Source organism: Phyllostomus discolor, chromosome 5 (assembly GCF_004126475.2).
Source record: "Phyllostomus discolor isolate MPI-MPIP mPhyDis1 chromosome 5, mPhyDis1.pri.v3, whole genome shotgun sequence".
NCBI classification, from domain to species: domain Eukaryota; kingdom Metazoa; phylum Chordata; class Mammalia; order Chiroptera; family Phyllostomidae; genus Phyllostomus; species Phyllostomus discolor.
Genome location: NC_040907.2, coordinates 125,816,101 through 125,841,154, shown reverse-complemented (window position 1 = coordinate 125,841,154; position 25,054 = coordinate 125,816,101). Strand labels below are relative to the sequence as shown.

The 25,054-nt window shown below is 42.8% G+C and overlaps 1 protein-coding gene across 4 annotated transcripts in view; it reads left to right on the top strand.

Annotated features, from left to right (window-relative positions):
• Nucleotides 1–25,054, top strand: part of SGPL1 (sphingosine-1-phosphate lyase 1) — a 51,248-nt gene that overhangs the window by 14,339 nt on the left and 11,855 nt on the right. For all 4 annotated transcript variants that reach the window (XM_036026837.1, XM_036026840.1, XM_036026839.1 and 1 more), the window contains 5 exons: nucleotides 6,413–6,578; nucleotides 11,856–11,923; nucleotides 15,383–15,530; nucleotides 17,990–18,066; nucleotides 19,395–19,523. In XM_036026837.1, the coding sequence (XP_035882730.1) occupies nucleotides 6,413–6,578; nucleotides 11,856–11,923; nucleotides 15,383–15,530; nucleotides 17,990–18,066; nucleotides 19,395–19,523 (588 nt within the window). The remainder of the gene's footprint in view (nucleotides 1–6,412; nucleotides 6,579–11,855; nucleotides 11,924–15,382; nucleotides 15,531–17,989; nucleotides 18,067–19,394; nucleotides 19,524–25,054) is intronic.

The window sequence follows — 25,054 nt, the reverse complement described above, 5'->3', positions numbered from 1 at the left end:
GCAAGGAATCTGTCAAATCTGCAGCAGTTTAGAAATTATCGGGGTGGATCAGAGACAGCGGAAATGTTTTTCTTTGATGTTTAGCCTAATTTTTAATGTAAGAGGAACAAGGAGGAGAAATTACATTGGACCGTCTTGTTGGTTCCTCTGCCTGGCTTTGCGGCTCTCTGGTGCTCTTCCTTCAGGGCCTGGGCCTCCAGTTAGGGTTCGCTGCTCACACTGCTTAGAAACCCTGAGCGATGGTTCCAGAAGCTTTGGATTCCACGTGGAGTGTGAAGTCCTGGGTTTCAGTCCCGACTCTGCTATTACTACTTGCTTTGCCGGAAAGCAAGTCACTTAGCCTTTCTTGACCTGTTTTTCCCACTCATAAAGTAAAACTCTTCATTCTTAACCCAAGAGCCTCACGAGGTTATAAAGGACAAATAATACGAAAGGTGTTTAAAATTTTTAAGTTGTATAAATATTACCATGTGTCCTTTACACATAAACAATGCTTTTCAGTGCTTCACCTTTTCCTGTGCGTGTTTGTCATGGTCCCTGCGGCCTTCTCTTTGTCAGTTAGTCCTCTTCCCCCTGTAATCAGGTGGTCACCTAATTTTTGAGTTTTAAAGGAAAGAGAGAGTTTGAAGGGAAGCAAGCTGGTGAACTCTCATTTCTGTAAAATAGTGGCATGTGCGTGGTGGGACTCTGGAAGTCGTCTAATGGTGGAAACCCTAAACAGCCGCCGAGATGTGTGGAGCGGTGACAGTGTTGTGGGGCGCGTCTCTTTGCAGGATGGTGGGGAGGCAGTTCCAGGGGCTGCCTGAGCGGCAGTGCCTTTGTTTTTGAGTGAGACACATGCGGACGGTTAGCCCTCTAAATAAAGGCTGTTACGGTGTGCATTATTAGCTCCCGGGGAGGAAGCACTGTCCAGTGTGGGTCTGGAAATGTCTGCCTGGTGGCTTTATCTTTTGGTGATACTCATTTTTAGCATGCTTCTTCTGGTATTAACTGGTCACTGTGGAATTTAAGGGGGAAAGTCACTGCTTAGTTGGCCATTGGTTAAGTACCGCACTAGTTCTCAAAGAAGTTTTTCTAGTGGGCAGAGGGGTGTGAGTAGTGCCAGTGTGCGAAATTTGCTTGTAGAATTGTGTTCTCTTAGAGTGATTTAGGGACCGAAAGAGATTCAGTAACATGGTTGGGGATAACTGTGGGCCAGCCCCAACAGGACAGTAACTTGTAACTGAAGAATCCCGAATCTCTATTGACTTAGTTACTTTATCACATCATAATCCTGGCCTCATGAAGACGGTGAGAGGGTAAATTACAAGTATGAAAAGCACTGAGATTGCATAGAGTGGGAAATACTGTCAGTGTTAACTCCGTTCACTGCGTTGCACGGCCACATTCTAAGTTGAAGGAAACCAGGAGCAAAACCACACCAGGGTGCTGGTTTCAAACCTGAGGGTCGTGATCCATGTAGACGCAGAATATATTTAGTGGGGTCAAACATTTAAAAAAAAGAAGGAAGAAATAGAAATGTGAGCGCATCAAAAGTAATAAGGTGTTACTTGGGAAACTGTTGTTTTCATTTTGTATCTTTTTGTTGCTCTGTGTTATGAAATATGTTTCTGTGGGATTGTATGGGGAAAGTTTGAAACCCATGGATCTAACAAGTACATGTCCCAGATTCCCTGAACTTGGGGACTGTCACTGTCATGTTACATTCACAGAAGTGCCTTGTCCCGTGAAGTAGTTTGGGGGCTGAAAGAGTTCACTGTGTCTGGGAATGTAGTAGGGTCCTAAACTTCCACAAGTTCTGGCAGCTGCCCAATAATGGTTAGGGTTACTGAGTACAATTTTGATGCCTTTTTAGGAATCAGCTAACACCTAAATGATTAGAATAAGATAGATTTTTAAAGTGGTTAATATTTTGAATTCCACATTAATAAGGTTTATTTTATGTTTTTTCCCTGTAATAATATACTTTCAAAAGATTTATGGTATTCTTTACCATCATTTTATATACATTCATTGGGCATAGTCGTGTTTTTTGTTTTTTGTTTATCCAGAGGAATACATTTCCAATTTTATAACAAAGTGTAAAAGAAGGGATGGGGAAGTTTTTATTTGGGGAAGTTTTTACCAAACTGTTAAGCAAGAACTGGAGATAACCCACACACTCACAGATACATATACAGATACAGTGTATTTATTTGGTGATGATTATTTTGTGTCCCTTCTAGATAAAGAATTGGAGGCACAGATTGGTGAAATAATTTGCCAGGAGTTACACCAGAACATAAGTTGTGAAAAGAAAGCTCTTGGGATGGCACTGGGTCGTGATGTGTTTAGCTGTCCTTTGCCTGTGAGCACTGAAGTTGCAGAATTGGAAGAGTACTGAGTAATGAGCCAGGAGGTTTGGCTTCTAGTCTCCACTCTGCACCAGCCTGTCTGTGTCAGCGCAGGCTTGCCATTTCGCGTTGGGGCCTCTGTTCGTAAAGTGAGAATGTGGGCTTGATCTCTGAAGGTCCCTTTAGCATTTAGATGTTGCTTCCCAAAGGGCTGGAGTCTTGCATCAGACCCCACCCTGGGGTTTGTGCTGTTTGCAAGGCCCCAAGGAGGTGCCTCATTCTTTTTTTCCAAGGAGATAATGTGCATTACCCCACAGAGCCCTATAACACAATGGCCTGTTAGCGCTGCGAGGAGCTTCTTCACTGGGGACTGAGCCCGGGCTGTTTGTAGTAACCAAGACAGACCTTGGAATGTGGCCAGGAGATGTAATTTCTGTGACCAACTAGTTACCTACTCAAAAAGCTTGCTCGATCTATCCAAGAACGGTTTCTGTCTTTGGAGCGTGAGAATATAGAACTCTATCTACTGTTAAGGACTTTGAGTTCAAGGACTCCTACTATCTTCTTATAGCAATTACCAAGAAAATGTATTCTTGCTGAATACAATTTTATAGATGTTGGCAAGGAATGCCTTCATATCTTAATAAGTGTTAAAAATTAGTTTGTATTTGCTAATTCCTCACCCTCTCTGTAATGCCTGTTATATTGCTTTATTGTTCAGTGCTATGAAGAATGGATAGTATCTGCAGTCACCTTTTGACATTGGTAATAACCTCTGTTTACGGGTAAATTAGGAACTGGGTCACCAGAGGAAAAGCTGGTCTGAGTGGCTGTTCTTCCGTCACCCCATTCACACACACTGTGTAGCCATGGGTTTGATCCCACTTCTGACACTACAGTGTTCTTTGTAATGGCGGATGTCGTGACCTGTGTTTGACAACGACAGTCTCCTCTGGTCCTTCTTCAGGTCTTCACTGCCACTGCCACTGCCACTGCCACTGATGTGCAGGATTGAGGCTGTTGATAGCAACAGTGGGCTCTGGGGAATGGCCACCAAGAGCTTGGAGGAGGTCTTAGATGAGCTGTGTTTTCATGGGGAGCCCTCCTGGGAACCCTGTACTCACCTAATGTTAACTACCCTGTGCCACAGCCTAATTGCCGAGGTGCGAGTGCTTTCAACAGACGTTTGTTGGGCGCCCGTCCTCCTCCTAAGCTCTTCATGTGCCTGTTAGAGCGTTGCGTGTGGATATCCAACAGGAGCGTAACTCAGCAGATAATTCCCATCACCTTTTCCTCAGAGTCTCCTCTACCTTCTTCTGCGTCTCTTCCTGTTTTGGTCTACCATGGCCGATCGGGACACCCCTTACTCAGCCTCCCAAACTTGAACTTGAGAATTTGGAATTACCTGTACTCTTCCCACTCCATACTTTTTATACTAATAAGTTCTCAAATTCTGTCTGTTCCACCACCAAAGATGTTTTTCAGGTGCACACTGCTTGCTGTCACCAGTGTTGTTCAAGGTCAAACCCAGTTTATTTCCCCCTGGACTGCTTCAGTTATCCTCTTAACTGAACTTTTTGTTTCTAATCTGTGTGCCCTCCTATTTATCACTCATCAAGTTTTCTTTCTTTCTTTTTTTTTAACTTAACCTTCTGATTAACCTTTTATTTTGTTGTTGTTTTACAATTTGCTTTTTTTTTACTTAGCATTGTATTTTGGAAGTTTTCCATGTTGTTCATTCAGATTTATCTTTTTTTTTAATGCTATGTTAAAATGCATGTATTAGTTTAACCATTCATCTGTGAATGGACATTTTTATTATTGATATTTTTTCTTTCAATATGGAAAATACTGAAGTGAGTGTACATACACGTGTGCAAGATGCCAAAAAGTGGACTTTCTGGGTCAAAATGAATATACATTTAAAATGTTAACAGACACCAGCAAATCAATTTACAAAGAGTGCCTTTCGATTTATGCTCCCGTTTTTCATGCCCTTTTTTTCAAGATCCTTCGTAATCTGAGTTTAGTGTACTTTTCTCAGCCTCTGTGCTCCGGTCAGTGTGTTTACTTGTTTACTGTCAGCCACTGCTCTGTTTTGTTTTTTTTAACGATTTTACTTATTTATTTTTAGAGAGGGGAAGGGAGGAAGAAAGAGAGAGACAGACACCTCAATGTGTGGTTGCCTCTCGAGCGCCCCCCACTAGGGACCAGGCCCGCAACCCAGACGTCTGCCCTGACTGGAAATTGAACTGGTGATGTTTTGGTTCACTGACTGGCACTCAAACTGCTGAGCCACATGCAAGGACAACCCCCCCCCCCCAGCCCCCCCACTTTTTATTCAGTACAAACTGTGTGCTGGGCACTCTCCTATATGTTGGGGATTTAGTACTGGGTAAGATAGGGTCCCTGCCCTTATTTAGCCCACCCTCCTGCCACACACACTTTCTGCTATTCTCAGGTTCTTTTTATGAATTTACAGCTACTTTTCTCTCTTCTTTGTATGGCTTTTTCCCCTTTAACTTATCTGCCTAGAGAAGTTTCTTTGATCATTCTCTTACCTTTTTAACCAGCTCAGATTTTATCCTGTGTTAGCTTTACCTCCTCTCAGATAGAGTTGGATAGGCCTTCCTCAGTGGTCTCTCTTAGCTCCTCACTTGCATCTTTCCTATAGTGTTTATGCTGAAGAGGTTTTTTTTAAGGTTTTTAAAACACGATTCTATTTATTTACTTCTTAGAGAGGGGAAGGGAGTGAAGAGAGAGGGGGAGAGAAACATGAATGTGTGAGAGAAAATGGCTGCTTGTCTCTTGCATACCCCCAAATGGGGACCTGGCCCTCAACCCAGGCACGTGCCCTGACTGGGAATCGAAGTGGCAACCTTTTGGTTTGCAGGCCGGCACTCAATCTACTGAGCCACACCAGCCAGGGCTATGTTGAAGAGTTTTAATTATTTGTTTATACATGTGTGTGCCTGTGTGCACGTGTATGTGTATATGTACATGTACATACACATATAGCCCTCTTCTATTGCAGTATGAGCTCAGTAAGGCCTGGCACCTGTGATTTACCATAATACTCCCCCAGCTTAATGCCGTAAACCCTGGAGATGCTTAATAAATGTTGAGTAAGTGAATGCATAACAAACTATCAGATGAACGAACTTTGTACAGGGCACTATGGAGCTTGTAAATATGACTAAGCTCTGTCTGCAAGGACTAACCATGCAGTCAGGGAGATAAGAAACAGATGAGTAGGCTGCAAGGTGATTTGTGATAACCTCGTTGCCGACTTTGAGATGAGAGGACGTTTTTCTCTTTTGTGCCAGGCATTGTGAGGGACACACAGAGTGATAGCGCACGCCTTTTCAGTCACGTGGGCCTGAGAGCAGGGATCGGCAGTCTCTGGTTTGTGGGCCACACCACACCTGCTGTCCACTTTTGTTCAGCCCATGAGCTAAGAATGATATTTTGCATTTTAAAAATTGTTTTTATAAAAAGAATATTTGGTGGTATGTGAAGTTATGTGAAATTCAGATTTTAGCAAATTTTTGTGATTTTTGTTGGAACACAGCCCCGTCATTTTGTTTAGCCACCATCCACGACTGCATCTGTGCTGCAGCAGCAGAGCCGAGCAGCTAGAACAGACACTGTCAGGCCTGCGATGCTGAAGGGTTTCCTCTGGCCTCCTATAGGAACAGCCTGCCCACCTTGGATCAGAGGTGGGAGAGATTCACCTGCAGTCCAGAAGAAGGAAAGACCTTCATATTGAGAGGATTACTTTGAGTTAAGGGAGTGGGACTGAAGCTTTACAGCTGAAATGATGATCTAGCTTAACCTTTTATTTTAGAGTAGTCAGAAGATTAAAAACCTTGTCAAAGTCCGCAGGATATGTAGGGGCAGTGTCCACCGGAGTGCCTGGAGCAGAAGCTCTGAGGACCTTAGAGGGTGATAAGATTATGGCTGGGGTAAGGCCTGGTCGCGACTGGCCTCGCCCTTGAAAAATGAGAGTGAAGGACAAACTAAGAACAGACTTCCTTTCTCTCTCTGAATGTAATATTTCTTCTTTCTCTTGTTTCTAGAAGGCCTTTGAGCCCTACTTCGAGATTTTGGAAGTGTATTCCACAAAGGCCAAGAATTACGTAAATGGGCATTGCACCAAATATGAGCCCTGGCAGCTAATTGCATGGAGCGTCCTGTGGACCCTGCTGGTAGTCTGGGTGTACGACTTTGTCTTCCAGCCGGAGAGTAAGTACACTGTCCTCTCTGTAATGGTAGGTGGAGGTTCACTAGCTCTGGAATGCTTGCTGATGGATTAGACTAATTTCTTGCCTTTTGGTTCGGTTCTGATTTTTAAAATCTGTTTGAATGGGAAGTGGGACATTGTCTTCCGACTGGTAAAGTTATAAGAGGACTCCCGTGTAACTAGTGCGGTTTGTCATGTTGAGTTTCTTGGACTTGGCAGCTTACGTAAAAGCTTGTGAGAAGTGAGTTGTCATAGGGTCCACACGCATCTCAGAGTGGGCATAAACCTTCTCCAGTTGCGGCTTCTTGTCTGGAATGTGAGTGTGCCACCCGGAGCTTCCACAGCAGGGACTTCCGCTTTCACTCTTGGCCGTCCTTTCAACGGCAGGTGGAATTGGACCCGCACTCATGCAGTGGTCATTTCCTTGTCTGCTGTGTGCCAGGCACTGGGCCAGGCTCTGGGGGGAGCTACACAAGTAATAGGGGGTCCCTGTCTTCTTGCATTTGAACTTGAGATGTCAGGGGACAGTGCACTTTGAGCTTCCTGGGGAGTGCCTCATGGAGCAAATTGACATGGGGAAGAGGAAGCTACTTTGGAGTATAGAAGATGAGAAGCCTGTTAGCAGTCAGTTTGTAAATCATCCTTCCCAAGGTCCTGCCCACCCCGCCACCCCACCCCTCAAAAAACCCCCCCAAACACCTGGTTGCATGTTTTCTCCTTATGAATTCCTTTCCCTCCGCAGGCCTGTTTGGTAAGTGAGTGGTGGGGGAGGGGCCGTGGGGGTTCTGTAGCCTCACTGCCTACACTTCTTTTTCGCTCTCAGTCGGGCATCCCGATTAACTTCCTTGGAATAAGAAACCAGTACCATGGAAGAGATTTGCTTGGCACTTCTCATTTGTTTAAAATTTCCACAGCTTTTTTTTTTCCTGGTAACATCTGTTTGAAGGGGCTCTCTAACTGTGTTTTTTCTGCTCTTTCTCTTCCCCCAGGAACGTCAAATGAGAAACTAAATTCTGTTCATCTGTCATGCAGATGGCCCCTGAACCTTTCTAGTAATCCTGTGTAGTAGAATTAGTTCACTCTAGCTTTGAAACCGAGGTCTCAGTTTCAGCTCTTAGTCCTTGCAAGATTTTCTTTTCTTTTCTTTCTTTTTTTTTTTTTTTTTGAGAGAGAGCAGGGGGGTGCGGAGAGACATCAGTGTGTTGTTCTACCCATCTGCGCATTCGTTGGTGGATTCTTGTATGTGCCCTGACTGGAGAGCGAACCCACCACCTGGCGTATGGGGACAACGGTTTAAGTCACCGAGCTACTGGCCAGGGCCCCTTGCAAGATTTTCTCATAAACTCTGACAGATTAGGCTGACTGACCTTCCTGCTGCCTCTGCTCTGTGGTTTGGAAGTAGACAATCCCTTGTCTTTCTGCTCAGGCCTTCCCCTTTCCCGGGGAGCATTTGAGTCCGCGGAGCCCACCGTCCTGTCCTTCCAGGTGAACGGACCTGTTCCAGAGGACTCCAGGAGCAGCAGTGGATGTATTTGTCTTGATTTCCCTTTTTATTGTGATAAGATGTACATGCATGAGATACAATTTACAGTTTTTCCCACTTTTAAGCGTACAGTTCATGACATTAAGCACATTCACATTGTTGTGCAGCCATTGCTACCGTCCCTCTCGAGAGCTTTTCCGTCTTCCCAAACTGAACCTCTGCCCCTGCTGAGCAGTGACTCCCCATTCCCTGCTCCCCCCGGCTCTGGACAGCCATTATTCTGCGTACTCTTCCCTTTAAGATGCTGTGTTTATGAAACCAGACTGACGTTAGAGATTTGTATTTCTTTGCTCTGACTCGTATTAGCTTTAGATGTTTACTTCTTTTTATAGCTCTGCAGCCCATGATGCCCGTGTGCATTTTGCTCAATTGGTAGTAGAAGCATAGCCATCTGAGGTCCTGGTACTTACCACCTTTAGTGTTCTAAAAAGAATGCGCTGGCCTCGGAGCATTCCACGAGAAAATTACAGTAGCAGGGTGTAAATGATATGTGCCACCTAAGTCTTTGTGAGCTGGACTCAGCCACTTCTGTTGTTTTATTTTTAATTTTTTTTTAATTATAGAAGTAGTATGTGTTCATTGTAGAAAATCAAATGTAGCTATGCCATAAAAACAAAATTAAAATCTTGTTACCTAGATATAAGCACTGTTTATGTCTCTCTACATATACATATTTGCTTTTTTAGACTTTTATTTATTTATTTTTAGAGAGAGGGAAAGGGAGGGAGAAAGTAAGGGAGAGACACATCAATGTGTGGTTGCCTCTTGCATACCCCCTACTGGGGACCTGGCTCACAGCCCAGCATGTGCCCTGACTGGGAATGTGACTGCTGCCGACTGTTTGGTTCTCAGTCTGGCGCTCAGTCTGCTGAGCCACACCAGCCAGGGCTGTGTATCTGTATTATGTGTGCTTACAAAATGTAGTTTTTGTAGGTCAAACATTGTTGAATATTGGCAGTTTCATATAGTTTTACACATATATATGTATGCACACAACACACTTATTTTGTAACTCCAGCTTGAATTTTAGACACATAAAGATGTCTTCCCTCCAGACGTTGCAGATCATTTTCATAGCAGTGCCATTTTTTTCAGAACCTTGCTCATGTAGAAGTATTTATTCTACCTATCGCTGAACAATCAAGTTATTTATGGTATATTGCCCCAGGAGAGTCCAAAGTCTGGGCTAGTGATAAACTTTGCTGATCTTGAAACTTCATTCATCTCTGAGGGGGAAAGGGTACTTTTAGAACACAGGATGGATGCCAGGGTAGATAAGAACTGGAAGCAGCTGGAGGAATGGGGTGGGAGGGTGTGCAGGGGTTAGCAGCTCCCTAAGGTGTTCACTCTTCCTTGTTTCTGCCCTGGGGTCATCAGCTCAACTCCTTGCAACTGGGTGTTAATTTTAACCGAGATCGTCCACAGTTCATCAACAGAATCAGTTACATGGGAGGAGGGTGGGGTAATGCTCTTCCAGTTTTTAGCCATGGCAACACCCTTAAGTTCCCTTCCTCACAGGAAATGGGCATTAGTATAACCCCTGCCTTACCTAGTCGTAGGGTAATGTGAGGATTGACTGGCAAAGTTTGTGTGAAAGGAACTTGGAAACCTTAAGGGCCATGCATTGTTGTTCTTACACTGCCATTTCCTGTTTTATTACCTTAACGTACTCCAGTTACTTTTCTTTCTGTGCCTCTGGGGACTTTTACCAGATGTGAAACCCGGTAAAAGTCCCCAGATGTGGAGGCTGAATATTTTAAATATTGGTGTATAAGGGGACCCACCCAGTTCAAACCTATGTTGTTCAAGGGCCAACTATAGTCAAATAACAAGCAGTTTAAATATCATACTAAGTTATAATAACATTTAAAAATAGTTTAAGAAGAGTTTTTAATAATGTAGAAAATGCCTAAAATGCGAAGAGTGTGCAATAAATATTGTACATACAGTATTGTACACTTACATAGCATGGTGTGTAGAACAGGGGACTGAAAGGAAATACTTCAGAATTTAAACAAAAAAGTAACTACAGACAAGTGGTTGCAGTCCTTTTGTCTTCTTTCTCAGCCTGTGTCTTGTCTTAGTAAGCGGTTGTCCCAGGCATGTATAGAGAGTTGACCTCAGCCTAGGCTGTATAGAGCGGGCAGAGACAGCGAGTAAAGATGCAAGACTTCGTATGTGTATACCAAAAGAAGGTACACACATGTGCTATTGTTGTTGTTGTTGTTGTTGTTAAGAGCACTCCTTGCGCCCAAAGAAATTGGAATGCCCGAATAGCCTAGGAATGCAGTAAAAGTTCACGTTCAGTTCATGCCTTGCACGAAAGCTAGGTCTAGATTCCTTATACACATTTGGGGTAACTGAAGATTTCTCTTGTGCATTTGACGCAGCACGGAACCCTGTGAGTCTAGGACTAGAAAAACAAAGACTTCACTTAAATCCCCGCTGCATCACTGGTTCGATCTGTGGCCTTGAGTGAGTTATTAGTGCTCTGATCTGTTGTTGCCTGTGGGTAGTAGATAGTGCCTTCCGTGCCAGCCTCAAAATCTTGTTGTCGGAGTCAGTTGAGATACACTGAATGTCAGTTCATTAAAGTAGAATGGTCTATTTCGATGCCATATGGGTGTTTATAATTCTTGTAATAATAGGATCAGAATTCCCAATTTGTCCTACATACTCCCCCACAGAAGTAGTCTGCTTGGTGTCATGGTATTGAAGGCCTTTAGGTCCAGAAATGTCATGAGGGTGTGTGTCGAATGAGAGCCTGGAGCCGAGATCCTGCAGAACGCACGTGTTGGTCATTTGTTCTGTGGGCGTGAAGAGAAATGTTGGCCCCCCTAAACCTTGAGAAGGTAAAACCTCGGGAATACACATGTCATTTGACCCAGCAGTTCAGTTTCTGGGAGTTCATCCTGGGTATTCTCTTACATATGCAGTGTGGTCACAAGGTGGGTTCAGTATGACTTGTAATAGCAAATATTAGAAACAGCCTAAGTGTCTCTCAAGAAGGGGCAGGTTAAATAAATTACGGTGCATCAATATAATGAAATCTTCTAGCAGGCGTGTCCAACCTGGGGCCCACGGGCCGCATGCAGCCAAGGATGGCTGGGAATGAGGCCCAACAGAAAATCGTAAATTTACTTAAAATATGATCAGATTTTCTTTTTTTATGATTGTGTCACAATGTATTTAATGCATGGCCCAAGACAACTCCTCTTCTTCCGCTGCAGCCCAGAGATGCCGGAAGGTTGGACACTGCTGAGAGTTTGTGGCTATAAAAAACGGGTGATGAAGCACTGATCTTTGAGAGAATATCCCTAAGTAGAAAATGAAACTGTAATACAGTGCTAGAATTTGCCACCTTTGGTGTGAAAATAGAGACAAATAAGAATAGATCTTTATTCTTGCTTGTATATATATAGCAAATTCTAAGAGGGTATTCTAGAAACTAATAGTAGTGTTTACTTGCAGGTAGGATGAAGGTCTGGGGGTAGCTGAGAGAGAAACTTAACTCTGTGTGTATGTTTATTTATTTTTTACTTTTTGAACCATGTAAATGTATTACTTATTTAAAAAATTAAATTTAAAAGGTTTTTTATTCTAAAGGAAAGAAACTCTACCTCGAAGACGAGGTGAGTGGGGTTGCAGAGGACATGTTGGAGTAGCCTTTGCCTTATGACTAGCATATTGTATCCATGAAGTGTGCTGGGGTAACAGAACCATTCATTTCTTACAGGTTTATGGTCGAGGTTCAAAAAGAGATGCTTTAAGCTCATCAGGAAGATGCCTATTGTTGGTCGAAAGGTAAGTGGAATCTGTATAGATCTTGTGCTCTACCCCACCGCCACGGTTATTATACCTCTTTCTTTTTACTTACTGAACCTAGTATTCTCAAGTGGGAGGTGTGATTTTGCCTTCCACCTCCAAGGAACATTTGACAGTGTTTGAAGACATTTTTGGTTATCAGAACGGGAGGGGAATGCTGTTGGCACAATGGATAGTGTTCAGGGATGCTGCTAAGCACCCTGCATTGCCCAGGACAGCTCCCCCACCGCAAAGAGTCATCAGGCTCAATGGTCAGCAGCCCCAGGGCTGAGAAACCTGACTTAACCTTTTCTCCAACACGTGACCAAAGGAGAAATGGGTTGTCTGTCAAGAATTTGGAATTAGAAAACTTGATAGCAGTGACATGATGCTATGGGGCAATATTTGGCTGGGCTGATTTTAGGTATCTATGTAAGCGGGGGTTGGGTGCTTATGTGGTTTAGGTCAGAGTTGGCCAACCTTTTCTGTAAAGGGCTAGGTGTGAAACATTTTCGGCTTTGCGGGCCATACCAAGTCTTTCACCACCTCCTCAACCCCACCCGCGTAGAGGGAATGCAGCAATAGGATCATAGGTAAAGAACAGCCTGGCTTTGCTCCAGGGAATCTTTCCTTACAAAAATGGGCATCTGCCAGGTTGTGGTTTGTGGATCCCAGGTTTAGAAACTTAGATAACAGCTATTCTCCTGCTCTTTGTACCTGTGGGTAGTCTAGTACGCTCCTTTCACTGTATCTTCTCTACCCCCATCCACCCTGAGGATAAGATAGCCACCTCTTCCCCCTTGCAGCCAGCTCTTATCACAGATGTAGATAAACAGGGCAGGCCCCACTGCCAGCTGTAAGGCAAGCACTAGAGTTCCTGATGTCTTCATTTCCCCCAGTACCCCGCCCTTCCCCTCAACTTCCCTTCAGTCTTTCTTTTACTTCTGGCTTTCAGTTTGCTTTTCTGGCCAGACCAAAGACATCAGGTATTCTTAGCCTTTGACTGAAGTTCACTGAGACCCCTGTACTAACTCCCCAACTATGTATTTTTGGGTCCATTTCCTGTGGGGAAGTAGAAGTTATATGGGGCGGAGATGGAGCATGGCAGTACAGAGACAGGCTTTTATTTCACCTCAAATTATTTTAAACCCCCAAATTAAATGTACTTCAGTTACTATAGAATAAAGGGTAGGGTAAGAGGGAAGATTTATACTGGATGGACTAGCTCACAAAGAATAATAGTATTTCCTCTTATCAGTCCCTGTATTTTTTTCTGCCCTTGTTCTTCATGCTTTTCTCTTTCAATTTTAGATTTTGAGACAATCCTAGGGTTTCAGAACCCACTCTTAAATTTTTATATATGTATATATATAAATTTATATATTTATAAGTTTTAAATATATATATTTTAAAGAGTTATTTAATTTTAGAGACGGAAGGGAGGGAGAAAGAGACGGAGAGAAACATCAGTGTGTGGTTGCCTCTCATGCGTCCCCTACTGGGGACCTGGCCTGCAACCCAGGTATGTGCCCTGACTGGGAATCGAACTGCGACCCTTTGGTTTGCAGGCCAGCACTCAATCCACTGAGCCACACCAGCCAGGCTTAATTTATAAAACTAACAGAATTGGATGGGACTTAGGAACTAAGTCCTAAGGTATAATCAATCACTTTTTTTTTTTAGAAGCAGATTTTGAGGTTTAGAGACAGAGTTACTTGAATGAGCATGTGTGTGTCTGTCTCTCGTTCATTCTCTTACACTCATGCAGCATATGTTTGTTGAGCCTGTGCTCAGTGTCAGGTATTATTCTGGGGCAGTGGTGAGTGAGACCTGCTCCTTCGTCCGGGGGCCTTGCATTTTAGCAGGAAAGACAAAATAAGTAAACAAATACATAAGAATTTCATTTTGAAATAAATGCTGTGAAGTAATTAAAATGTGTTAGAGGATCTGAGGCAAGAATTAGGGGTGGGAAGTACCTGCTGTGCTTTCTGAGATAACTCTCGTCATTTTATGCCTGTTTTATTAGAACAGTATATAGTCTGTGCGTGGAAGTCCAAGTTCAGCTTTTATAGCTTGTTACTATTGCATGTCGCCACAGCATAATTCTTTATTTAGAACTTAAAAATCAGCCCTGGCTGGTGTGGCCCAGTGGGTTGAGCGCTGGCCTGGGAACCAAAGGGTTGCCAGTTTGATTCCCAGTCGGCACGTGTCTGGTTTGTGGGCCAGGTTCCTAGCTGGGGGGGTATGAGAGGCAACCACACACTGATGTTTCTTTCCCTTTTTTCCCTGCCTTCCCCTCTCTCTAAAAACAAATAAATAAAACCTTTTTAAAAATGATCTTCGTGTTCATCACATGCCCCAGCACTCCAGCGCTGCCCGGGAATGTGGCCTCTGTGCCCTGCCAGCGCCTGTCTGTCAGACTGTTGTAGACACATTTTCAAGGGGTGGGAGGACCACATCTAAGAAGATTCTCTTGTATTCTAATCACCCAGAGCTAGAAATGGGAAAATCTGAACATTTGGACTTAGAGCTTGGGCATCTTGCTGGAACCCCATCACTGTAACACACACAGGTTGTAGTCACTCGTCCCTCACCTACCACCCCAGCGTCTCTTACCGCAAGTGGTGGCCCCTGCCCCTCTGCCTCTTCACTCTGCTCCCCTCTGCACCCTGCCCCCAGCACTTTTCATTACCTTTATTTTCTGTTTCTGCTGCTAAAATTAAGTTTCATGAAAACATGATTTTCCCCCCTTGTGTACCACCTCAGTTTGTGTTGTTCACTGTGTATTCCTGGCCCATAGTAGTAGTTCAACAAATACTTATTTTGTAAATGAGTGAATGAACAAAAAATCATGTCCCAGAAACTGTTGCTATGAGGTTGGAAAAGAAATAACTGGAGTTATTTCTTTGTGATAAACTATGTAGCAGAAAGGACTTTTAGCTCCTCCTAGCACTTAAGGGTCAAGCTGTCGGCAGGGTGCGGACAGCCTGCGGAGACAGAGGGCAGTCTTCCTGGCACTGCCCGGGTGGCGGGAGTGCTGTGGGGCCTCCCGATCCTCCCTCGCTCTGTACCTGTCTGTGAAGGAGCTCACCTCTTGCACAAGCACCAGAACCCCTTTCACTGCTGCTTGGTGACTATTTATGGCTCTGTCTTCGTTTCTTTAGCAGATACACTGTAGCTGCTGCCAGGGCAGGAACAAGGTCCAAATATTGCCCTCATAGATGTGCTGACATGAGCAAATGCAAACCAAGTAAAGCAGCGGTGATGTCGACATGGCAGAGGAAGGGGGTGGGGGTCCAGTGCATCTTTGACCTTCAGAGCAAACGCTGACTTTTCAGGCTTCTAAGAAAGTGTCGCACAGTCAGACTGTCACAGTATCCCCTTAAGAAGCACCCTCCGTTTTCTGTCGTGTTTGTGTGGTGCCCAGCCTCGTTAACTTTGTTCTTCTTGCCTTTGGAGATCCAAGATGAGCTGAACAAGGTCAAGGATGATATTAGCAAGAGCCTGTCATTTCTGCAAGTGGATAAAGAGTACGTGAAAGTTCTGCCCTCGCAAGGCCTGAGCTCAGCTGAAGTTCTGGAGAAGCTCAAGGAGTACAGCCGCCTGGGTATGATTCTCGGCACACCCGTGCTGCTGCCTTCATTAACCTGGCAAGGGCTGTCAGTTGTGTTTGTGAAGGTTAAGAGCACATCCTGCCTGGTACTTGTATGCTCAGGAGGGCTCAACCCCTGTCTCAGAACGTTGGCTTTTATATTTTAGAAATTATATTCAGATCCATCCTCCATCCATCAAACAAACCAATCTCAGAGCAATGGAACTTGGTTCTGTTTCCTTTTGTAAACTGAATAAAACAGATACATTTGTTTTTTTTTGAAAAGAAAATATGTGTAATAAAAATGAAATACAGATCTATTATAGAAATTGTAAAATCTTTATAAATGCAAAAAAGGGACTATAATCCCTTCTTCAAAAGATGAACGCAGATTTTGTGTGTACATGCATGTATATGAGAATGTTCATAGTGTTTTTATGTAATAAACATACCCACACGAATATACATGCATGAGGAAGGATGGATGTACCAAGGACAAGAAGCTTGATGTTCAAGGGTACAGCCTATGCCCTGGCTGGTGTGGACTGAGTGCGGGCCTACGAACCAAAGGGTTTCCGGTTCGATTCCCAGTCAGGGCACATGCCTGGGTTGTGGGCCAGGTCCCCAGTATGGGGTGCATAAGAGGCAACCACACATTGATGTTTCTCCCCCTGTCTTTCTCTTTCCCTTCCCCTCTCTCTAAAAATGAATAAATAAAATCTTAAAAAAAAAAAAAAAAAAAAAGAGTACAGCCCATGAAGTCAGCCTGGATTCACATCCTAGTTTGGCCACTTCAGGTATTACCTCAAGTGAGTTACTTAACTTCTCTGTGCTTCAATCTCTGTCTCTCTGCAACGGGAATAATAATAATACTTACTCGAAAGGCTGGTTATGGAGATTAAACGAGATTACACATGTAAATGTAGAATACCTGGCATATAGAAAGTGTCCAATAAATGTTAATTATTATGAACACAAATGCATCTTAATTACAGATTAAAGTCATGATGAATACTTTTAAAAAGTAGGCTTTTTAGTTTGGCATAATTTATATTAACTTCCGTACGAGACTATTAACTGAACTACAAATTCTATTCCAATTTCACAGGTTTTTTCCACTAATGTCCTTTTTTCTGTTCCAGGACCCCACCCAGGATACCACATTGCATTTCAAAAAATACTTTTTAAAATGTCTAATTAAAATGTGTTGAGCTTTTGGCATTGGCTGGTATGAAGTTAGATACTGTCCGGGATGTGTAGGTGGTACAAAGCAGGGGTTGGCACTCTGAGACCCAGGCAGGAAAGGTTTCTGGATGGCGAGGGCTGGTTGCTGCCACTGCACCGCCTTCCCTTCCATTTTTAAGTCACTATCCGTCAGCATACTCCATAGCACCACTGAAAGAACAGGAAATGAAACCATGTATCCTATTTTCGAAAGTCTGGTGACCTCTGGTCTGAAGGGCATACCTGGTACAGAGCAGTGCCCTCTAAGGAAAGCGGGGAAGTCCAGCTGGCAGCAGGCCAGAGCTGGACAGACTGCGTGGGATTGAGGAATTAGTCTCGACATTCACTACTCAGTCCTCTGCTCTCTCGTTGGAGCTGAAGATCTTGGCTTTGTAGAGCCTGTGGCTGTCGTCTCTAGTTAAACTACTGTGTTTCCATCCTGGCTTTCTCACTATCCTCTTTCAGTGGAGCACAGCCACATGGTAGCAAAAGGACGTGAGACACCCACATTGACCGATTTGTTGGTCTAACCTAGAGAGTATAATGTGGAACCTTAGACAGGAAGTGGAAAGTTGGACCTTTTATTTTGGTCAGGAGCCTCATCCCAACGTTGACTGTTCCTGATCCCAAATGTTGCAGCCAATGTTGCTGGAAGCAGGTGCCTGATTCTGTGTGGTTTTCCAAGCCCATTGGAAGGAGGGGCCCAGTACCAGGATGTCTCATTGTGGCTTGCCTCGTCTTGGATTCAGTTCCCTGACTCCAGCCCTGATGATTATAGACTGAAATGTTACTTCTGTGTTGCTCTTCTCTGCCAACTCTGCTCATAACAATTCCCTCATTTCCTGTGACTAGACAGAAGGAAGCAATTGCTGAAAAAGGCCAAGCTGATCCGTACAGAGAACAGAAAATGAATATAATAGCTAGAGGAGAGTTTTTCTGCTGTTGGAAGTCAGTTGGCAGTCGGGGAACAGGACAGCGTTATTATTGGACTATATTGTCCCCTGGTGCTGTGGGCATCTTTTTCAGACTGTGGTTGATACTAATTGATGATCTTTATTTTGCTGTGATGGCTCTGTTGGAATTTTATCTTTCTTGATGTTAATATAAGGACATCTTTGGATTTCCACTCAAACCCTTGTTTTTCTTTTGTACTCAGAGAGGATTCTTTGCATTTCTTCTTGTTAGAACCTACCTGTCTTCCCCAGTAAGCAGAAAGCTTACTGACCCAGTGGTCTTTCCCTTCTCTGCAGACGTCTCGTGGCAGGAGGGGAGAGCCTCCGGGGCGGTGTACAGCGGGGATGAGCAGCTCACCGAGCTCCTGGTGAAGGTGCGTGCCCGTGCTCGGGGGGAGTGTGTGTGGTCTCTGCCAGTTTATATGGCCTCATTTTTGTCTCTTTAGTTTTGTGATTTAAAAATTACTCTAAGAAAAGTTTGTTAAAATAAAACTAAAGAAGTTTAAGAAGTTTCTCTTCACCCAAACAGGTGAATATGTGTAATCTTGTCAAAGACATCCTCAGTCTGTAGTTGGGTCAAATATTACTTACGTCTCCAGGCTTCACTGACACCCTGCACAGAAGGCAGTTACCAGGGCGGTCCCAGCGTTTGAGCTTATTAGCAATGAGACATACTTTGTTTGATGAGAAGACACTAGGGTGGAAACTTGGTCATTGTTTCCTGCACTACCCAACTCTCGAACCAGATGACCTGAGAGCGAGCAGTGGTCTCACTTATAATCAAAATAATTCCCATTTTGTGTTGCCTTTAGCATCTTCCATTTTTATCAGATTGTCTTTGAGATCCCATTTTGCCATATAAAACTGGCATTGACTGGTGGCTTTAAATTTAAGCCTTTGTGTTTGGTTATCACACTCATAAAGCTGCTTATGTCTTATTAAATATTATAGGTTTTGCAGCTGTGTCTTGGCATAATTCTCCAATTTCTGTGTTTAGAAATCCTTCAGTGGCTTCATGTCATCTACAGGATAAAATGCAAGTTGCTTATGAGACAGAAAACAAACCCCTTCGGAGCCAGCTCCCACCTGGTTCTTGCAACCATTCCTGTCACTCCTGCCTTTTCCTTTTACCAAGTGCACCTGGCTGTGATGTTTTCTTCCTTTCTCCTCTTTACTCCCCCTGTTCTGAAGGGTGAATTCCCCTTTATCTCTCAAGGTTCCACTCAACAGACACCACCAGACCGTTGAGGACATTCATTATTCCCTCTTTAAGGCCCCTTACCTCTGCACGCGCACATCTAGTATTGCACTTGGAACAATACCTGCTTTGTGCCAAATACTTAAGTGCTTTGCATGTGTTCTGTTCTTTGCTTATCGCTGGAACACTATCGGATCAGCACCTCAATTACCCCTTTTAGCATATGAGATATTACACGGCTAGAAGTGACTGGCAAAGCCAAACCTTCACACTAAGTCTGCTTGGCGTTCTAGTCTGCTTTTAACTACACTTACACTTCCTCTCGTACCATACTGTAAGATAATTTATTTGCATGTCTGTCTCCTCCACTATATTTTGAACATAATCTTACCATTTTTCTAGTTTCTAATGTGCCTAATACCTAGAAACTTTTGTTTAGTGTATGATTCTTGGTCCTGTCCAGTATAATTGTCTTACTTCGTACCTGCTTGCATTTCGTTGTAGGCTTATGGAGACTTTGCATGGAGTAACCCACTGCATCCAGATATCTTCCCAGGACTACGGAAGATAGAGGCCGAGATCGTGAGGATAGCTTGTTCTCTGTTCAACGGGGGCCCAGATTCCTGTGGATGTGTAAGTATTTGCAAGTGTCGTATAGTGATCTTTTTTTTAGCTTAAAATGGAATTTATTTAAAATTTTTTACTTTTTTTAATTATGCAACTAATGTGTGATTATTGTAGAAAGGCCCAGATTAGTAGCAATTTAAAAATACTGCTTATAGTTTAGTAATTCACAGAGTATCAACATTTTGGCATGGAGTCTTCTGGATATTTTTTCTCTTCAATTTTTTACTTTGAAAAAGCTACATAAAGTTGCTAGAATTAAGAGCACTCTGCATTCACTAAATACATGTGCCCTATCTGCTCTCCGCTCCTTTCTTTTTCTTCCTTCATTTCTTTCACCCACCCACCTACTTTCCTACCCATTTACTTACATAATTTTGTTGAACCATCTTGTAATTTTTTTGATATGCTTTCTCATTTTACTAGAGCTGGAAGTTTTACTTGATTTTGTTGTAAATTGAACCTTAGTTAGTTTAGGACTAAACAAAGATACACACATTTCAACCGTTCTTTCCAGTAGATGTTTGTTAGTTTCCTAAACTGCGGTTGATAGACTTCTGTTTAGATTTATTACAAACTGATAATGTCTACTCTAGAAAAAAAAAATCTCAGCTTATGCAGGGTAGAAAGTTGGATTTAACCATGGTAGCCTAGAGGTGCTAACCCTATCAGATACATAAAAGTAATCATTATAAAATCTGCAAATGTAATTATTGAAGGGCCTGCCAAAGACAATAACATTTCATAGTCACTTTTTTTTTTTTTTGCCAGTAAGCTGCGTTGTTACACTGTTACGCTGGCACCATGGTAAAGCAACATTTTCAGATATTCAGTAGATGGCAAAACTGGTATTCCTGGCATTCCCTTCCCAAAAGTAATTCCAGAACTGTTAAAAACGGAACCAGTCATGATCTCGCAACAGGTCCCCTAACAGCACTTTGCTGAATGGGGCTACAGAGAAGGGAGATGACACCATGCTCACAGTATGTGGGTGCTCTGCTGTGCCAGTACGATGAACTGTTGCGAGACCAAAGGCTAAACAACCACGAAACAGTTTGCCCTTACCCAGTAAAGATGAAGACAAGATACATGTCTTATGACTCTCCTTCATCCCCTCCCCCCCACTTCCCCTCCTATAACCTTCCCCTTCCCCTCTCCCTTCCCCACTTCTGTTCCACCTCGTTTTTATTTGATGAAATATTCCACGTTCGTCTTACATGTTTCTGCTCCAGACCCAGAGTCAGCCATTTATTTGTGCAGCCAGGAAAACCCTACCTGTAAAGGTGTAAGTAACTGTTGGAACTACTGGTATTCTCAGTAGCAACAGTGGTTGGGGCCGTTGTGGGTAGGTGAGCAGACTGGCCGGGAGCTGACAGTGCAGCCGTGTGATCAGTGCAGGGCTTTCAGTAGCTCCCTTTTCAGTTGTGTCTAATCTACATTTCAGCCTGCCATTGGATTTTTAAACTTTGTTTACTCTGTTTTTCATTCTTCAGAATTCTGTTTGGTCCTTTTAAAAAAAGATCTTGTCTTGGCTGGTGTGGCTCAGTGAATTGAGTTCCAGCCTACGAAGCAAAGGGGTTGCTGGTTCCATTCCCAGTCAGGGCATATACCTGGGTTTCAGGCCAGGTCCCCAGTAGGGGGCGCATGAGAGGCAACTGTACGTTGATGTTTCTCTCATTCTCCCCCCTTTCCCCCTCTAAAAATAAATAAATAAACTCTTTAAAAACTAAAAATAAAAACTAAAAATCTTTTTGGTTCTTTGTTGGTCCTTGACTTATAGTTTATTTAAATAATTAACACATAATTATTTAATAATAATTATTTAATTATTATTATTTTGCACATAATTATTTTATATCCTCCTGACAATTCCATTATTCACGAGCCTTATCATTCTGTTTCTGCTGGTTTCACTTGCTGTCTTGTATCCTTGTAGTTGTGATTTTTAAAAAAACAATAAACCACTCATTTTCCTGGGAATTTAGCTTTGAGGCCTAGATTGAAGTTAAGTTCTTCCCAAAAAGGTTTGTAATTCTGCCAGTTTCTGGGGAGTTGTTGGGAAGTACTACCACATTGGACCAGTTTTAGTGCGATTCTCAGCTTACAGTTTTGCACTACAGAAGTGCGAATTCAGACCACAAACCCACATAAAAGCCATCTCATTATACCTTCTTTAGAGATCATTATTCTTCTTTACCTGAAAAACAGTCAAGAAAAGCAATTTTTCTTCATGTCCTCTTTTGTACCAGTGGGATTTATTTCTTGTATCCCTCTGACTGTGGGCATAATTCTATTTTCTTTTCAGCCATCTCTTGTTGGCCCCCTTACTGTGGGCAGGCCCTAAATTTATCTCCTGTTCACAGGGCAGAGTGAGTGTTTAAGGTCCCTAGGGGTTGGTGGCAACCCTCAGCGTTCAAACCAGTTTTGTTACTCATCTTGCAGGATTTTTGATTTGGCTTTGTTTGTAGTTCCAGTATATCCCTTTATGTTAGCTCAGTGGTGGATGTTAAAAAAATTAATGTTTTATGAGGCTTTTTAGCTGTTCAGGTAGGAGGGTTGCCCAGGTTATATAATGTGAAATTGCTGGAACTAGAAGTTCCATAATTGCTTTTTCCCCCCCATGAGAGAGACCTTTGTGTATTTGAAAGCCTCTTCACTTCTGAATCTTCTCTTCCCTGTGTGTTTCCTAAGTGACTCAGCTGTTCATTAGAGAATACGATTTCCAGCCGGGTTGCCGGCCATCCCCGTCATTCTTCTCTGGGGGCTTTTTGGTTATCTGACTGGCCAGGTGGACGCCGTTCTCCAGGGGGTTCTCCAGGGGTGGAGTGGCATCTGTCTTTCAGTCCCTGCCTGCCTTATCTGGGTTCACTAAACTTACCTTAAATCTTTCCTGTAAGTCAGTCTTTGTATTCTCAGCAGTGTTTATTCTGTTTCTATGTATGTATTAGTTTTGTGTTGATGCTGTTCAGAACTTTGGTTTTTTAAGGTCTGCAGTCTCATTTTGTTGTTTGTGTTCGGCCTTTCTGCTCTTGCTTTCTTGAATTCGTGTTCTTGTTCTTGTCCTATAGTGAGAAACAGTTATGAGAAACTTCCTTCTGCTCCATAGGTGGTTACCTTCAGAGTTGGGCTTTTATTTTGCATGCTGTTTTTTTCTTGGTATATGCTTGTATCATTTATCATACTATTTTCTTTCATCTTGGCTCTCTCTAGACATTCTATTTGTTATAATGCATGGTGAGTGATTTATTGTCTGAGTATTTGGTTGAGGTAGGGCTCAGCTAAAGCTTTGCTTTACCTGTATTAGAATATAGCTAGGTCTCATCTTCTGAGAATTTGTTAAAAAGTTACCTACCAGAGTTCGTTCTGCCCGGCTGGAAGAGAATAATAGCCTTCAGGCTTTGATTGTGTCTTTACCCCTTTCTGTATTCCTGAAGTGTTCATGTAAAGGACCAGTCCAGACTCCTCTTCCTGTTTTGCTTGTCCCTCCCTCGCCGCCTGTCCCTTTCTCACTGATTGAAGATCAGGAGAGAAGATAAGGAAACCCCTTCCATTTGCTTCTCTGAAGATTTGGGGAGTGTTAATGAAAATTCTCAGGGTTTTGCTAACTCACCCTAATAATTTCCATAGCTTGTAAGAGGGATGAGCAACTAACTGTGTTTTGCCCTTTGCTACAGACTGGAAACTTCTTTTTTTTATTGCCAGTGTTTGAAGTCTGTTGCATCAGATTATCTGTCTTTCCTTGTTTGGTTATTGCATGTTTTCACTACTTTTTTTCTTTATTCTTACAGGTATTGGGAGAGAGAGTCTCTGAATTAGTTTTAGTCTTCCATCTTAACCCAGAGATCTGCCACTAGGGTATTTGTGTTTTGTTTTTGCTTAGGTCCAGTTAAGCCATGTCTCTCTCATTATGATCTTTTGTTAGTGAGTGTGTTAGGGATCAGGAGAAGGACAGGGTCTAAGATCCACAGTCTCTTTTTTTTAACACTTAGACTTTTATAAAATAGCTAATCTCTGGGATTATTTTAGTTTCTCCTCAGTCTTTGGCTCTATCTCTGTATATTTCTTTTTCTCTCCCAATGAGCTTGCTGCTTTTGGTCAAGACAGTTCAAGTTCAGAGGTAGGAAACAGGAAGACAAAGCCTAATGTCTGGGCTATTTTTAGGCTATTCCCATTTAAGGTATTAAACTCTTGTTCTTTGATCTTCAGCCTTTGACTTTTTTTTCCTTTTATTAACTTTATTTGCCTTGGTATAGATGAGAGGTGATTTCATATACCAAAGAAAGCTAGGTTGCCCAGGAAAACAGTCTTGGCTTATGCAAGGGCCATTAGGACCAAACATCACCTAAAAGAAGATTTTCCAGCCCTGGCTGGTGTGGCTCAGTGGATCCAGTGCCAGCCTGCCAACCGAGAAGTTGCCGAGAAGTTACCAAACTGGAAGTTTGATTTCCAGTCAGGGCACACATCTGGGCTGCGGGCCAAGTCCCTGGTTGGGGGCTTGAGAGAGGCAGCCAACTGATGTTTCTCTCTCTCTCTCTTTCTCCTTTCCCTCCCCTCTCTAAAAGATAAATAAAATCTTTAAAAAAGAGAAAAAAGAAAATTTTCCGAATAGGTCATCTTCTACTCTTGTTTTCTGACATACATACCATATATTAGAGTAAGAGTTTTTATAAATGTTAAAAGAAGTTGAGCCCTACCTGTTGTGGCTCAGTGGATTGAGTGCTGGCCTGCAAACCAAAAGGTTGCCAGTTCGATTCCTGGTCAGGGCACATGCCTGGTGTGTGGGCCAAGTCCCTAATTAGGGGTGTATAAGAGGCAGCTGATCAATGTATCTCTTGCACACTGATGTTTCTATCCCTCTCTCCCCCCTTTCCTCTCTCTCAAAAAATAAATAAATAAAGATCTTTAAGAAAAGTTGACTGACATAACAAGTAGTTAGTTATTGAGGCTACTACCTTCTTACTTAATAACTAAATTTTTGTTTTTCTTTGTGTGCAGCGGGGTAGAGGAATGGGAGACTAGCAGCATGTTTAAACACAGAATTTAGGGATCAGAAATAAGATTTAGAAGTAGAAATGAGGTATCCCTGCTTTTACAGTCAAAAATATACTGGTTAACATTGGTTAACAAGTAATGATGTTGATTGGATTAATTATTGGACTAAAAGTAGGACATATGAAGTGAATAACTAGGGTTTGGAAATATTTTTGCTTGTGTCATTACTTGACCTTGGTAAGAGATGGACTTCCCGAAGACTGACTTTGCTGGTCCTTTCCTGACTCATGTGACATTCTGAGGTTTTATGCCAGACCACAGGACACGCTGCTGATTTGCAGAGCTGGCCTCAACTGTAAGCAATTTTGCTTTCTCCAGCACTGAAGTGCAGAGACCTACAAACAAGTATCCTATGCCCAAGTTTAGTGCATTACTTTGTGAATGATCACATGCTTCATATAGACTTCCTGAATCAAAAAATGACTTAACTGCCTTCCCTTAACTCCTGACTACTGGGATTTTGTATCTAATGCTATTTTTGCCCTATA